The sequence below is a fragment of the Rhodnius prolixus genome, unplaced genomic scaffold (genome assembly GCF_049639745.1).
Source record: "Rhodnius prolixus isolate KJV_2025 unplaced genomic scaffold, Rpr scaffold_1, whole genome shotgun sequence".
NCBI classification, from domain to species: Eukaryota; Metazoa; Arthropoda; class Insecta; order Hemiptera; family Reduviidae; genus Rhodnius; species Rhodnius prolixus.
In genome coordinates, this window is record NW_027411581.1 from 14,008,093 (window position 1) to 14,022,681 (window position 14,589).

Genomic DNA, 14,589 nt, shown 5'->3' on the forward strand with positions numbered 1-14,589 from the left:
TATTTGTACGCACGGATGTTCTTCCGTTTTATCTAATACAAGTCCTACCTCATATAGGACCGACTAGTTTTTAAAGTACGCTTTGCCATATAAGGGTTTTTTAGTTTCGGTAAGTTCTTAACTTATTCTATTTCTTAAAAGCGTCTTTGAGGCCCACATATTGAACACCTAACGATCGACGCTGAAATGACAGTGACATTACTATCACAATGTTGAAGAAGTATACACAAGGATACTTAGTCATAGTCAACATCTGAGGTTATTGGCTTTTTTCAATGCACTGCCGGCCTCCGGGCAGTGTTCTCTCGATACAGACAACACTGTCCATCACCGGACAGTGAGCTGTAAGAAGCTCCTAGAAAGAGAAAATCTAAGGGCTTAGAGCCTCTTTTGGCTGCGGTGCCGTGGGGTTCCGCCCCGCTATCTTCTAACCAAGTCCTCTAACGTATAATCTACTAAGTGCAAATAGTAAGAATAAAATATTACAGTGAATGTATCCTAACAATAAACGCTAATGTCAGGGCACATCAAGGACACCGAAAGAGACCAAAAAAGACCATCCAATAGACATTTATTAACACTAAAACATAAACTAAGTGTAGAAAGTAGAAATTCATCACACTTAAAAATATAAAACAAAATACAGCCAGTGAAAAATTAACATATCAATTAGAAAGAAAAAGTATGACGTAATAAGTCCATGACAATTAGTTGACCATTTGAGATCATCCTATACATCAGCGGTTCTTAACCTTTTCATAGACGCGGAACACAATTAATTATATGTATATATTATTCCCGCGCAACACTAACATTAAATAATTTGAAATTCGGTATTTAGCAAGAACTTAAAATTAAATTCAAATTAAAAAAAAAGGAAAAATTTTTTGTTTTCGTATCTTTCCTAAGTTTCTAAATTTCAATACATTTAAAATTGAAATTTCGCGGAACACTTGGACCATATTCGCGGAACACCGGTTAAGAACCACTGCTTTATATCTTCTAAAATTATAGATCTGTGCACAAAATAACTATAGTTAATAATTGAGAAAAACAAAGTGTACAAGAGAAAAAAATTCCATATTAATACGTGGTTCACAGTGGGAGATATAGAACGGCCATAATTTTACAGAATTTCATGACCCAAAAAATTTTCAACCCTTTATAACTTCTACCTTTTTAGATCTGTGCACAAAATAACTATAGTTTATAATTGAGAAAAACAAAGTGTACAAGAGAACAAAATTTCATACTAATACGTGTTTCACAGTGGGAGATATAGAACGGCCATAATTTTACAGAATTTCATGACCCAAAAAATTTTCAACCCTTTATATCTTCTACCTTTTTAGATCTGTGCACAAAATAACTATAGTTTTTAATTGAGAAAAACAAAGTGTACAAGAGAACAAAATTTCATACCAATACGTGTTTCACAGTGGGAGATATAGAACGGCCATAATTTTACAGAATTTCATGACCCAAAAAATTTTCAACCCTTTATATCTTCTACCTTTTTGGATCTGTGCACAAAATAACTATAGTTTATAATTGAGAAAAACAAAGTGTACAAGAGAACAAAATTTCATACTAATACGTGTTTCACAGTGGGAGATATAGAACGGCCATAATTTTACAGAATTTCATGACCCAAAAAATTTTCAACCCTTTATATCTTCTACCTTTTTAGATCTGTGCACAAAATAACTATAGTTTTTAATTGAGAAAAACAAAGTGTACAAGAGGACAAAATTTCATACCAATACGTGTTTCACAGTGGGAGATATAGAACGGCCATAATTTTACAGAATTTCATGACCCAAAAAATTTTCAACCCTTTATATCTTCTACCTTTTTAGATCTGTGCACAAAATAACTATAGTTTATAATTGAGAAAAACAAAGTGTACAAGAGAACAAAATTTCATACCAATAAGTGTTTCACAGTGGGAGATATAGAACGGCCATAATTTTACAGAATTTCATGACCAAAAAAATTTTCAACCCTTTATATCTTCTACCTTTTTTGATCTGTGCACAAAATAACTATAGTTTATAATTGAGAAAAACAAAGTGTACAAGAGGACAAAATTCCATACAAATACGTGTTTCACAGTGGGAGACATAGAACGGCCATAATTTTACAGAATTTCATGACCCAAAAAATTTTCAACCCTTTATATCTTCTACCTTTTTAGATCTGTGCACAAAATAACTATAGTTTTTAATTGAGAAAAACAAAGTGTACAAGAGGACAAAATTCCATACAAATACGTGTTTCACAGTGGGAGACATAGAACGGCCATAATTTTACAGAATTTCATGACCCAAAAAATTTTCAACCCTTTATATCTTCTACCATTTTAGATCTGTGCACAAAATAACTATAGTTTTTAATTAAGAAAAACAAAGTGTACAAGAGGACAAAATTCCATATTAATACATGGTTCACAGTGGGAGATATAGAACGGCCACAATTTTACAGAATTTCATGACCCAAAAACTTTTCAACCCTTTATAACTTCTACCTTTTTAGATCTGTGCACAAAATAACTATAGTTTATAATTGAGAAAAACAAAGTGTACAAGAGAACAAAATTTCATACCAATACGTGTTTCACAGTGGGAGATATAGAACGGCCATAATTTTACAGAATTTCATGACCCAAAAAATTTTCATCCCTTTATATCTTCTACCTTTTTAGATCTGTGCACAAAATAACTATAGTTTATAATTGAGAAAAACAAAGTGTACAAGAGAACAAAATTTCATACCAATACGTGTTTCACAGTGGGAGATATAGAACGGCCATAATTTTACAGAATTTCAAGACCCAAAAAATTTTCAACCCTTTATATCTTCTACCTTTTTAGATCTGTGCACAAAATAACTATAGTTTTTAATTGAGAAAAACAAAGTGTACAAGAGGACAAAATTTCATACCAATACGTGTTTCACAGTGGGAGATATAGAACGGCCATAATTTTACAAAATTTCATGACCCAAAAAATTTTCAACCCTTTATATCTTCTACCTTTTTAGATCTGTGCACCAAATAACTATAGTTTATAATTGAGAAAAACAAAGTGTACAAGAGAACAAAATTTCATACCAATACGTGTTTCACAGTGGGAGATATAGAACGGCCATAATTTTACAGAATTTCATGACCCAAAAAATTTTCAACCCTTTATATCTTCTACCTTTTTGGATCTGTGCACAAAATAACTATAGTTTATAATTGAGAAAAACAAAGTGTACAAGAGAACAAAATTTCATACCAATACGTGTTTCACAGTGGGAGATATAGAACGGCCATAATTTTACAGAATTTCATGACCCAAAAAATTTTCATCCCTTTATATCTTCTACCTTTTTAGATCTGTGCACAAAATAACTATAGTTTATAATTGAGAAAAACAAAGTGTACAAGAGAACAAAATTTCATACCAATACGTGTTTCACAGTGGGAGATATAGAACGGCCATAATTTTACAGAATTTCATGACCCAAAAAATTTTCAACCCTTTATATCTTCTACCTTTTTAGATCTGTGCACAAAATAACTATAGTTTTTAATTGAGAAAAACAAAGTGTACAAGAGGACAAAATTTCATACCAATACGTGTTTCACAGTGGGAGATATAGAACGGCCATAATTTTACAAAATTTCATGACCCAAAAAATTTTCAACACTTTATATCTTCTACCTTTTTAGATCTGTGCACCAAATAACTATAGTTTATAATTGAGAAAAACAAAGTGTACAAGAGAACAAAATTTCATACCAATACGTGTTTCACAGTGGGAGATATAGAACGGCCATAATTTTACAGAATTTCATGACCCAAAAAATTTTCAACCCTTTAAATCTTCTACCTTTTTGGATCTGTGCACAAAATAACAATAGTTTATAATTGAGAAAAACAAAGTGTACAAGAGGACAAAATTCCATACAAATACGTGTTTCACAGTGGGAGACATTGAACGGCCATAATTTTACAGAATTTCATGACCCAAAAAATTTTCAACCCTTTATATCTTTTACCTTTTTAGATCTGTGCACAAAATAACTATAGTTTATAATTGAGAAAAACAAAGTGTACAAGAGAACAAAATTTCATTCCAATACGTGTTTCACAGTGGGAGATATAGAACGGCCATAATTTTACAGAATTTCATGACCCAAAAAATTTTCAACCCTTTATATCTTCTACCTTTTTAGATCTGTTTACAAAATAACTATAGTTTATAATTGAGAAAAACAAAGTGTACAAGAGAACAAAATTTCATACCAATACGTGTTTCACAATGGGAGAAATAGAACGGCCATAATTTTACAGAATTTCATGACCCAAAAAATTTTCAACCCTTTATATCTTCTACCTTTTTAGATCTGTGCACAAAATAACTATAGTTTATAATTGAGAAAAACAAAGTGTACAAGAGAACAAAATTTCATACCAATACGTGTTTCACAGTGGGAGATATAGAACGGCCATAATTTTACAGAATTTCATGACCCAAAAAATTTTCAACCCTTTATATCTTCTACCTTTTTAGATCTGTGAACAAAATAACTATAGTTTTTAATTGAGAAAAACAAAGTGTACAAGAGGACAAAATTCCATATTAATACGTGGTTCACAGTGGGAGATATAGAACGGCCACAATTTTACAGAATTTCATGACCCACAAACTTTTCAACCCTTTATAACTTCTACCTTTTTAGATCTGTGCACAAAATAACTATAGTTTATAATTGAGAAAAACAAAGTGTACAAGAGTACAATTTCATACCAATACGTGTTTCACAGTGGGAGATATAGAACGGCCATAATTTTACAGAATTTCATGACCCAAAAAATTTTCAACCCTTTATATCTTCTACCTTTTTAGATCTGTGCATAAAATAACTATAGTTTATAATTGAGAAAAACAAAGTGTACAAGAGAACAAAATTTCATACCAATACGTGTTTCACAGTGGGAGATATAGAACGGCCATAATTTTACAGAATTTCATGACCCAAAAAATTTTCAACCCTTTATATCTTCTACCTTTTTGGATCTGTGCACAAAATAACTATAGTTTATAATTGAGAAAAACAAAGTGTACAAGAGAACAAAATTTCATACCAATACGTGTTTCACAGTGGGAGATATAGAACGGCCATAATTATACAGAATTTCATGACCCAAAAAATTTTCAACCCTTTATATCTTCTACCTTTTTAGATCTGTGCACAAAATAACTATAGTTTTTAATTGAGAAAAACAAAGTGTACAAGAGGACAAAATTCCATACAAATACGTGTTTCACAGTGGGAGACATAGAACGGCCATAATTTTACAGAATTTCATGACCCAAAAAATTTTCAACCCTTAATATCTTCTACCTTTTTAGATCTGTGCACAAAATAACTATAGTTTTTAATTGAGAAAAACAAAGTGTACAAGAGGACAAAATTCCATATTAATACATGGTTCACAGTGGGAGATATAGAACGGCCACAATTTTACAGAATTTCATGACCCAAAAACTTTTCAACCCTTTATAACTTCTACCTTTTTAGATCTGTGCACAAAATAACTATAGTTTATAATTGAGAAAAACAAAGTGTACAAGAGGACAAAATTTCATACCAATACGTGTTTCACAGTGGGAGATATAGAACGGCCATAATTTTACAGAATTTCATGACCCAAAAAATTTTCATCCCTTTATATCTTCTACCTTTTTAGATCTGTGCACAAAATAACTATAGTTTATAATTGAGAAAAACAAAGTGTACAAGAGAACAAAATTTCATACCAATACGTGTTTCACAGTGGGAGATATAGAACGGCCATAATTTTACAGAATTTCATGACCCAAAAAATTTTCAACCCTTTATATCTTCTACCTTTTTAGATCTGTGCACAAAATAACTATAGTTTTTAATTGAGAAAAACAAAGTGTACAAGAGGACAAAATTTCATACCAATACGTGTTTCACAGTGGGAGATATAGAACGGCCATAATTTTACAGAATTTCATGACCCAAAAAATTTTCATCCCTTTATATCTTCTACCTTTTTAGATCTGTGCACAAAATAACTATAGTTTATAATTGAGAAAAACAAAGTGTACAAGAGAAGAAAATTTCATACCAATACGTGTTTCACAGTGGGAGATATAGAACGGCCATAATTTTACAGAATTTCATGACCCAAAAAATTTTCAACCCTTTATATCTTCTACCTTTTTAGATCTGTGCACAAAATAACTATAGTTTTTAATTGAGAAAAACAAAGTGTACAAGAGGACAAAATTTCATACCAATACGTGTTTCACAGTGGGAGATATAGAACGGCCATAATTTTACAAAATTTCATGACCCAAAAAATTTTCAACCCTTTATATCTTCTACCTTTTTAGATCTGTGCACCAAATAACTATAGTTTATAATTGAGAAAAACAAAGTGTACAAGAGAACAAAATTTCATACCAATACGTGTTTCACAGTGGGAGATATAGAACGGCCATAATTTTACAGAATTTCATGACCCAAAAAATTTTCAACCCTTTATATCTTCTACCTTTTTGGATCTGTGCACAAAATAACTATAGTTTATAATTGAGAAAAACAAAGTGTACAAGAGGACAAAATTCCATACAAATACGTGTTTCACAGTGGGAGACATAGAACGGCCATAATTTTACCGAATTTCATGACCCAAAAAATTTTCAACCCTTTATATCTTTTACCTTTTTAGATCTGTGCACAAAATAACTATAGTTTATAATTGAGAAAAACAAAGTGTACAAGAGAACAAAATTTCATTCCAATACGTGCTTCACAGTGGGAGATATAGAACGGCCATAATTTTACAGAATTTCATGACCCAAAAAATTTTCAACCCTTTATATCTTCTACCTTTTTAGATCTGTTTACAAAATAACTATAGTTTATAATTGAGAAAAACAAAGTGTACAAGAGAACAAAATTTCATACCAATACGTGTTTCACAATGGGAGAAATAGAACGGCCATAATTTTACAGAATTTCATGACCCAAAAAATTTTCAACCCTTTATATCTTCTACCTTTTTAGATCTGTGCACAAAATAACTATAGTTTATAATTGAGAAAAACAAAGTGTACAAGAGAACAAAATTTCATACCAATACGTGTTTCACAGTGGGAGATATAGAACGGCCATAATTTTACAGAATTTCATGACCCAAAAAATTTTCAACCCTTTATATCTTCTACCTTTTTAGATCTGTGAACAAAATAACTATAGTTTTTAATTGAGAAAAACAAAGTGTACAAGAGGACAAAATTCCATATTAATACGTGGTTCACAGTGGGAGATATAGAACGGCCACAATTTTACAGAATTTCATGACCCACAAACTTTTCAACCCTTTATAACTTCTACCTTTTTAGATCTGTGCACAAAATAACTATAGTTTATAATTGAGAAAAACAAAGTGTACAAGAGTACAAAATTTCATACCAATACGTGTTTCACAGTGGGAGATATAGAACGGCCATAATTTTACAGAATTTCATGACCCAAAAAATTTTCAACCCTTTATATCTTCTACCTTTTTAGATCTGTGCATAAAATAACTATAGTTTATAATTGAGAAAAACAAAGTGTACAAGAGAACAAAATTTCATACCAATACGTGTTTCACAGTGGGAGATATAGAACGGCCATAATTTTACAGAATTTCATGACCCAAAAAATTTTCAACCCTTTATATCTTCTACCTTTTTGGATCTGTGCACAAAATAACTATAGTTTATAATTGAGAAAAACAAAGTGTACAAGAGAACAAAATTTCATACCAATACGTGTTTCACAGTGGGAGATATAGAACGGCCATAATTATACCGAATTTCATGACCCAAAAAATTTTCAACCCTTTATATCTTCTACCTTTTTAGATTTGTGCACAAAATAACTATAGTTTATAATTGAGAAAAACAAAGTGTACAAGAGAACAAAATTTCATACCAATACGTGTTTCACAGTGGGAGATATAGAACGGCCATAATTTTACAGAATTTCATGACCCAAAAAATTTTCAACCCGTTATATCTTCTACCTTTTTAGATCTGTGCACAAAATAACTATAGTTTTTAATTGAGAAAAACAAAGTGTACAAGAGAACAAAATTTCATACCAATACGTGTTTCACAGTGGGAGATATAGAACGGCCATAATTTTACAGAATTTCATGACCCAAAAAATTTTCAACCCTTTATATCTTTTACCTTTTTAGATCTGTGCACAAAATAACTATAGTTTTTAATTGAGAAAAACAAAGTGTACAAGAGGACAGAATTCCATACGAATACGTGTTTCACAGTGGGAGACATAGAACGGCCATAATTCTACAGAATTTCATGACCCAAAAAATTTTCAACCCTTTATATCTTCTACCTTTTTAGATCTGTGCACAAAATAACTATAGTTTATAATTGAGAAAAACAAAGTGTACAAGAGAACAAATTTTCATACCAATACGTGTTTCACTGTGGGAGATATAGAACGGCCATAATTTTACAGAATTTCATGACCCAAAAAATTTTCAACGCTTTATATCTTCTACCTTTTTAGATCTGTTTACAAAATAACTATAGTTTATAATTGAGAAAAACAAAGTGTACAAGAGAACAAAATTTCATACCAATACGTGTTTCACAGTGGGAGATATAGAACGGCCATAATTTTACAGAATTTCATGACCCAAAAAATTTTCAACCCTTTATATCTTCTACCTTTTTAGATCTGTGCACAAAATAACTATAGTTTATAATTGAGAAAAACAAAGTGTACAAGAGAACAAATTTCATATTAATACATGGTTCACAGTGGGAGATATAGAACGGCCACAATTTTACAGAATTTCATGACCCAAAAACTTTTCAACCCTTTATAACTTCTACCTTTTTAGATCTGTGCACAAAATAACTATAGTTTATAATTGAGAAAAACAAAGTGTACAAGAGAACAAAATTCCATATCAATACGTGGTTCACAGTGGGAGATATAGAACGGCCATAATTTTACAGAATTTCATGACCCAAAAAATTTTCAACCCTTTATATCTTCTACCTTTTTAGATCTGTGCACAAAATAACTATAGTTTATAATTGAGAAAAACAAAGTGTACAAGAGAACAAAATTTCATACCAATACGTGTTTCACAGTGGGAGATATAGAACGGCCATAATTTTACAGAATTTCATGACCCAAAAAATTTTCAACCCTTTATATCTTCTACCTTTTTAGATCTGTGCACAAAATAACTATAGTTTATAATTGAGAAAAACAAAGTGTACAAGAGAACAAAATTTCATACCAATACGTGTTTCACAGTGGGAGATATAGAACGGCCATAATTTTACAGAATTTCATGACCCAAAAAATTTTCAACCCTTTATATCTTCTACCTTTTTAGATCTGTGCACAAAATAACTATAGTTTATAATTGAGAAAAACAAAGTGTACAAGAGAACAAAATTTCATACCAATAAGTGTTTCACAGTGGGAGATATAGAACGGCCATAATTTTACAAAATTTCATGACCCAAAAAGTTTTCAACCCTTTATATCAGTGATTCTTAACCTTTTCATAGACGCGGAACACAATTATATGTATATATTTTTCTCGTGGAACACTAACATTAAATAATTTTAAATTCGGTATTTAGCAAGAACTTAACATTAAATTCAAATTAAAAAAAAAGGAAAAATTTTTTGTTTTCGTATTTTTCTTAAGTTTCTAGATTTCAATACATTTAAAATTGAAATTTCGCGGAACCCTTGGGCCATATTCGCGGAACACCGGTTAAGAACCACTGCTATACATTATTGTAGTAGATTCTTCCACAATGACTCCTATCAATAATAATAATCACTCTATTTAAATTCTTACAATCTGAAAATCATTAGAATTCCAATTATTAACCTTAAATATTTAATTTTTTTAAATATCAATTGAGGGAATTTGAGGGAAGGGATTAGCGGTTAGCGTACTGGACTTCCACGCGGAGGTCCCGGGTTCGAATCCAGCTGCTGACCCTTAGATTTTCTCTTCCAAGGAGCTTCTTACAGCTCACTGTTGTCTGTAACGAGAGAACACTGTCCGGAGGCCGGCAGTGCAGTGAAAAAAGCTCCGGGCGTTAATAACCTTAGATGTTGACGCGCTTAAAATCATTAAAAAAAAAATCTATTTCTTAAAATCACTAATCGCCTTCTTTATTTTTGTTCGAATCTTTGAAAATTTATTTAACGCCAATGTAAGATCGAAAAGCTGCGCGATTGCAACACTTTCTGTAATAAGGAGTAAGAGAAAGTAAAAATAAGTAAATAAATAATTTAATTAATTTTAAAATTGATTAATTTGAGAAAAGCCCTAAGGATTTAGCTCCAGCCCAGCTGAAGAGGCAGGTTCCCTAACACAATAAACAACAAATTAAATAAATAAAACTTCTTATCTGGGAAAGTTGCATATAAATATTTGAAATGCTTACGTTTAGTGTCAGCGGTGAGCATTAGAACGTGCTCAAGCCAGTTTTACAGACATTGTGAACATCTGTGTGCCTGTAGATATGTCCCTTTGAGTCAGCAGTTTGCAAAGTACATATTTAAAAGTGGTCTCTCTAGACGGCCAGTATTGTCTGTAGAGGAAGCGCATAGTTTAGCTCATCTGTCCAGTCTAGCGTTTTAGGTGACCTAGATATAAATATACATATTTCAATGAATTAGCTTGATCCAAAATGGAAAAACTCGAGTGGTCAATATTTACACGATGGCTAAGTTCTTGGCTTAACAGAGAAATACTTTGTACTTACTTTCTCTTACTAGACAAGGAATTGTAATCATGCTGCATTTTCGAAATTGACATTCCATAGTTTTGCTATAAGGATCCAAAAAGTCGTTTTTAAGAAATAGTCTGTGTCTGTGAACAAAATATGTCAAAAAAGAAAATTCGCATGATGAAAATTAGTATAATTTGGTTCAACTTTAGGATCAGAATGTAACTTAGCGACCGAAATTCTGCATCCATAAGTACTAGTTATTCTTTAAACGTAGTACATCGTCGAGCTCATTTTCATTTAAAACATATTTTCAGAAAAATTTGACTAAGAGCGTTTCTGAGAGGGGTGAGGGGAGGCTAATGTATTGAAAATACTTTCGTTTGCGTTACCTAAAACCGAAGGTCAGCCATTACTTTTCTGGCAGCTGAAAGCAAGTTCTTCTTTTCTGGTGCAGGGACTAGCTGATTATTTTGTTTACTGATTGGTTTCTGGAATGTAGTATTGGACCCACGGACTCATTACAAATCGCCGTTCAAAATCAGTTGGATTCTATATAAAACTGCCCAAGCTTTGCTGTGACATTAGTTTTGGACAGAATTCAACAAATGCGACACCAATTACAATAGTTAATGTAAAATGTAACGCCCTTTTTCTTCTGAACTGGTTACCGTGTCAACTATTAATGAATCTTTATTTTTCCAGCAAGGTATTGTGCGCCTTCCATAGATTTTTCTGGGTGGTTTGTTTTTGGCCAACCTTCACATGGATGATCTTCAACATAGGTACCACCTCGTTTTAATTTCACCGCTGTTTTGTTCTCTAGTGAAGAGAATATGTATACAGACTCAGATTAAAACTTCACGGACTTTAGATGAATCTCTGGAGTCTGATACAAGCATGATTTTCTTTTTATTTATGTAACGCGCAACTTTTATAATCAAGGTACAGATTAGATTCTTAAGAAATTAGTGCATTCGGATCAATGGAATACCAAAGTTGGCGACCAAAGTATATAATACATTTGCTTTGGAAGAAGAATAAAACTAAACAGCCACTTAAATGGAACATAAACTTGAAGTGTTTAATGAAAAACCTAATAAATTCACTTCTCCCGCCGATCTTTGGCGATAAAAAAAACCAGGCCGCCACAAGTTCGAAACAACAAAGTTATGTTGTTACACATCTCAAGGAGTGCAACTCTAATTCATGTCTCCAGCCGACCACTGTTCTCTTTACCAAAATATTCTTTGTCTTTTTCTCCCGTCTTCTAGAAGAGAGAGACCTTCTTCAGTTTTAGTAAGGCAATCGGCCAGTGAGAAACTGGCTGTTTAATATTCTACATGCTGAAAATAAAACAAACAAAATGGAAGGACATGGTTTATTAAAAGAGCTAAACCAAAAAAAGTGACCACCCACGAAGAGAAGTTGTGCAATTTAATTTTTATTCCGAAATTAGTTCGTCCTTCTCTGTTCAAAACAATACAAAAAAAAAAGGGGGCGAAACAGACAATTTTACTTAACAGCAATTCTCAAATTAGCATCATCTTTCCCTCTATAACCTCTCCAAAATAAATTGGCTTAAAGCATTTGTAAAATAAAAATGATAAACCTAAATGAACTTAGTTTATGTAAGAAAGCTAAACGACATGGCCGATATCAAAAAATATCAGAGAATTTTATACAAGCTACGACTTATTGACCATGTAATCATAGTTTAAATGTCATTATTCTGTGAATGTAGAGCCAAACAAGAAATTACGTGACAAAGAGACGTGAATTTCCCAGAAATGACATTTTAGAGGAAAGCATAGATGTCTTCACTTCTCTCAGGAGCTCTGCTAAAATCAATTTGAATAAAATTTCAAGAAAAACTGGTTAGTGCTTCACTAGAGAATTTAGTATCCTTAGTGAAAAATGTTCAGTTCAATTGCTTTTTCAGGAAGTTCGCAGAAAATTAAAAATTTTTCAGGAAATTCACTCTCCTGGTGCCTACAAACACAGAATTTTAGCCACCTGTCTAATTCTCATTAATGTTGTATAAGTGGCAGGACCTTAAACTCCAGAATGGTACTTAAAAGCAAAAAGTGTCTCTCTTTCTCACAGTTGTGGAATTAATCGAATTTTCCTTAAGAAGTAGTTCCGCAAGTCTGCATAAGTAAACCAAATTGAAAGAGAACCATTTGAATCGAACTTTGGACAAAGAAAACTAATCCACTCAGTTAAACGGTACTTTCAGTTGATGAATTTTTATTGTTAGTTAGCACCAGTTCCTATGGAAACCCACAAACGAAATGTTTTGGCCTGAAATAACCTTACAATAACTTTTTAGAGGAACGTCTATCTGTTACACTCTTCCCAGGATAGTGCCCTTAACGAATTATCCTTAAAAAATTAATAAAATTAAAGTTTTAGATCTGAAGGCGAGTGTGCAATGAGGAAAAGTAACAGAAATTTAAGGAAAATTTGCAGCAATCGTTATCGAAAAGAACACACAAAAGTGAAGATTACTTATCATTGCCTAAAGAGGTTATCAACGAAATATGTAAACGTTTGAATAATAAACTTTTTTTTTTGTTTCTGAGTTAGAATTCACACAAAGAACGCATACCTTTTCCTAAGTCCCCAAAAGTCCCTGTAAACGGATCATTCCTAAAAAACTCATGATGAATACTTTACTAGATAATAATAAAATATTTTTACTAGAAAACATTTTAAAAATCTGGAATGCTATGAATTACGAATATTGATTTTTAATAAAACTTCTGCTTATGGGCAATAGTATTTCCTACCTTCTAGGAGCACCTTAATAACTTATTAATTTGGTGATACTTGTCTTCAATCCACCATATAAAACTTTTCTCCTAAAGGTCAAAACACCTTTCTTGATAACAAAACTATAGAGTAACACTATTTAATAGTTAATTTTAGAAACAGAATTTCCAAAAATATATTATTCACAACAGCATAACTGAGACTAAACACTACAATGGTAACCATAACACTACCTTTCGGCAACCACAACATAACCTTTCTATTGAGGCGTCGTTCAATGTAAAATAAACATCAGTTTCAGTATACTGATTCGTAATACGCGAAAAACCTTCATTTGATCTTTAAAATTAGCAGAAACACATTTCCGTAATGTGCATTTTATGATAAGCATGCTTTTTCTGAGGGCACACAAACACCTCTATTTAAAATTTTTGTTTATCAAAGCTTAATATGTCTTCAAAACAAATGAAAATGTGTACAAGAAATTCTAACAAAATTACCTTTTTTCCTCTAAAAGCTTTAACCAAGTGCAGATTATTGACGTTCATGTAAGCATACAACAACACGCCAGTAGAAGCTGTACAACCGCACATATAAAACCATTTTAAGGAACTACTGGATTTCACTGTCGAAAATGTTCGTTTAATATTAAAATTATTAAATAAAATCGTAACATGTCTTCCAAAACGGGACCAGGAAGCCATTTTAACGAATCTATAAACTTAGCAAAACACTACCACTCCCTTCGCCACAACGCACATAGAAGAGTAGGGCAGCTGTTTAACAGGACACTGTAGCCAACCTTAAAATTTTAAAAGTCCCTACTATGTATTAATAAATTCTTATTCTTATTTGAAGTGTTTAATTTTTTGTAAATAAATTATTTTTATATTTTCATCTATTTAAAAAGTATTTTTAAAACTAATGAATGTTGTAAACTGTAATAAAAAGTTTTAGTTTAAAAAGAATTCATTATAAAATCATTTTGGTGCG

General features: G+C 31.7%; 1 protein-coding gene across 7 annotated transcripts in view; it reads right to left on the reverse strand.

Moving 5' to 3' along the window:
- The window catches only part of MICU3 (Mitochondrial calcium uptake 3), a 58,382-nt gene extending 44,013 nt beyond the window's left edge, over window positions 1–14,369 (reverse strand). For 2 of the 7 annotated variants that reach the window (XM_074129945.1, XM_074129936.1), the window contains exon 1: window positions 14,097–14,369. In XM_074129945.1, the coding sequence (XP_073986046.1) occupies window positions 14,097–14,300 (204 nt within the window). In that variant the 5' untranslated portion in view covers window positions 14,301–14,369. Of the gene's footprint in view, window positions 1–10,536; window positions 10,739–10,857; window positions 10,965–13,613; window positions 13,820–14,096 lie in introns of those variants that run through there. The other 5 variants (XM_074129954.1, XM_074129947.1, XM_074129958.1 and 2 more) reach the window with 5 other exon arrangements.
- Between the last annotated feature and the right edge of the window lie 220 nt (window positions 14,370–14,589).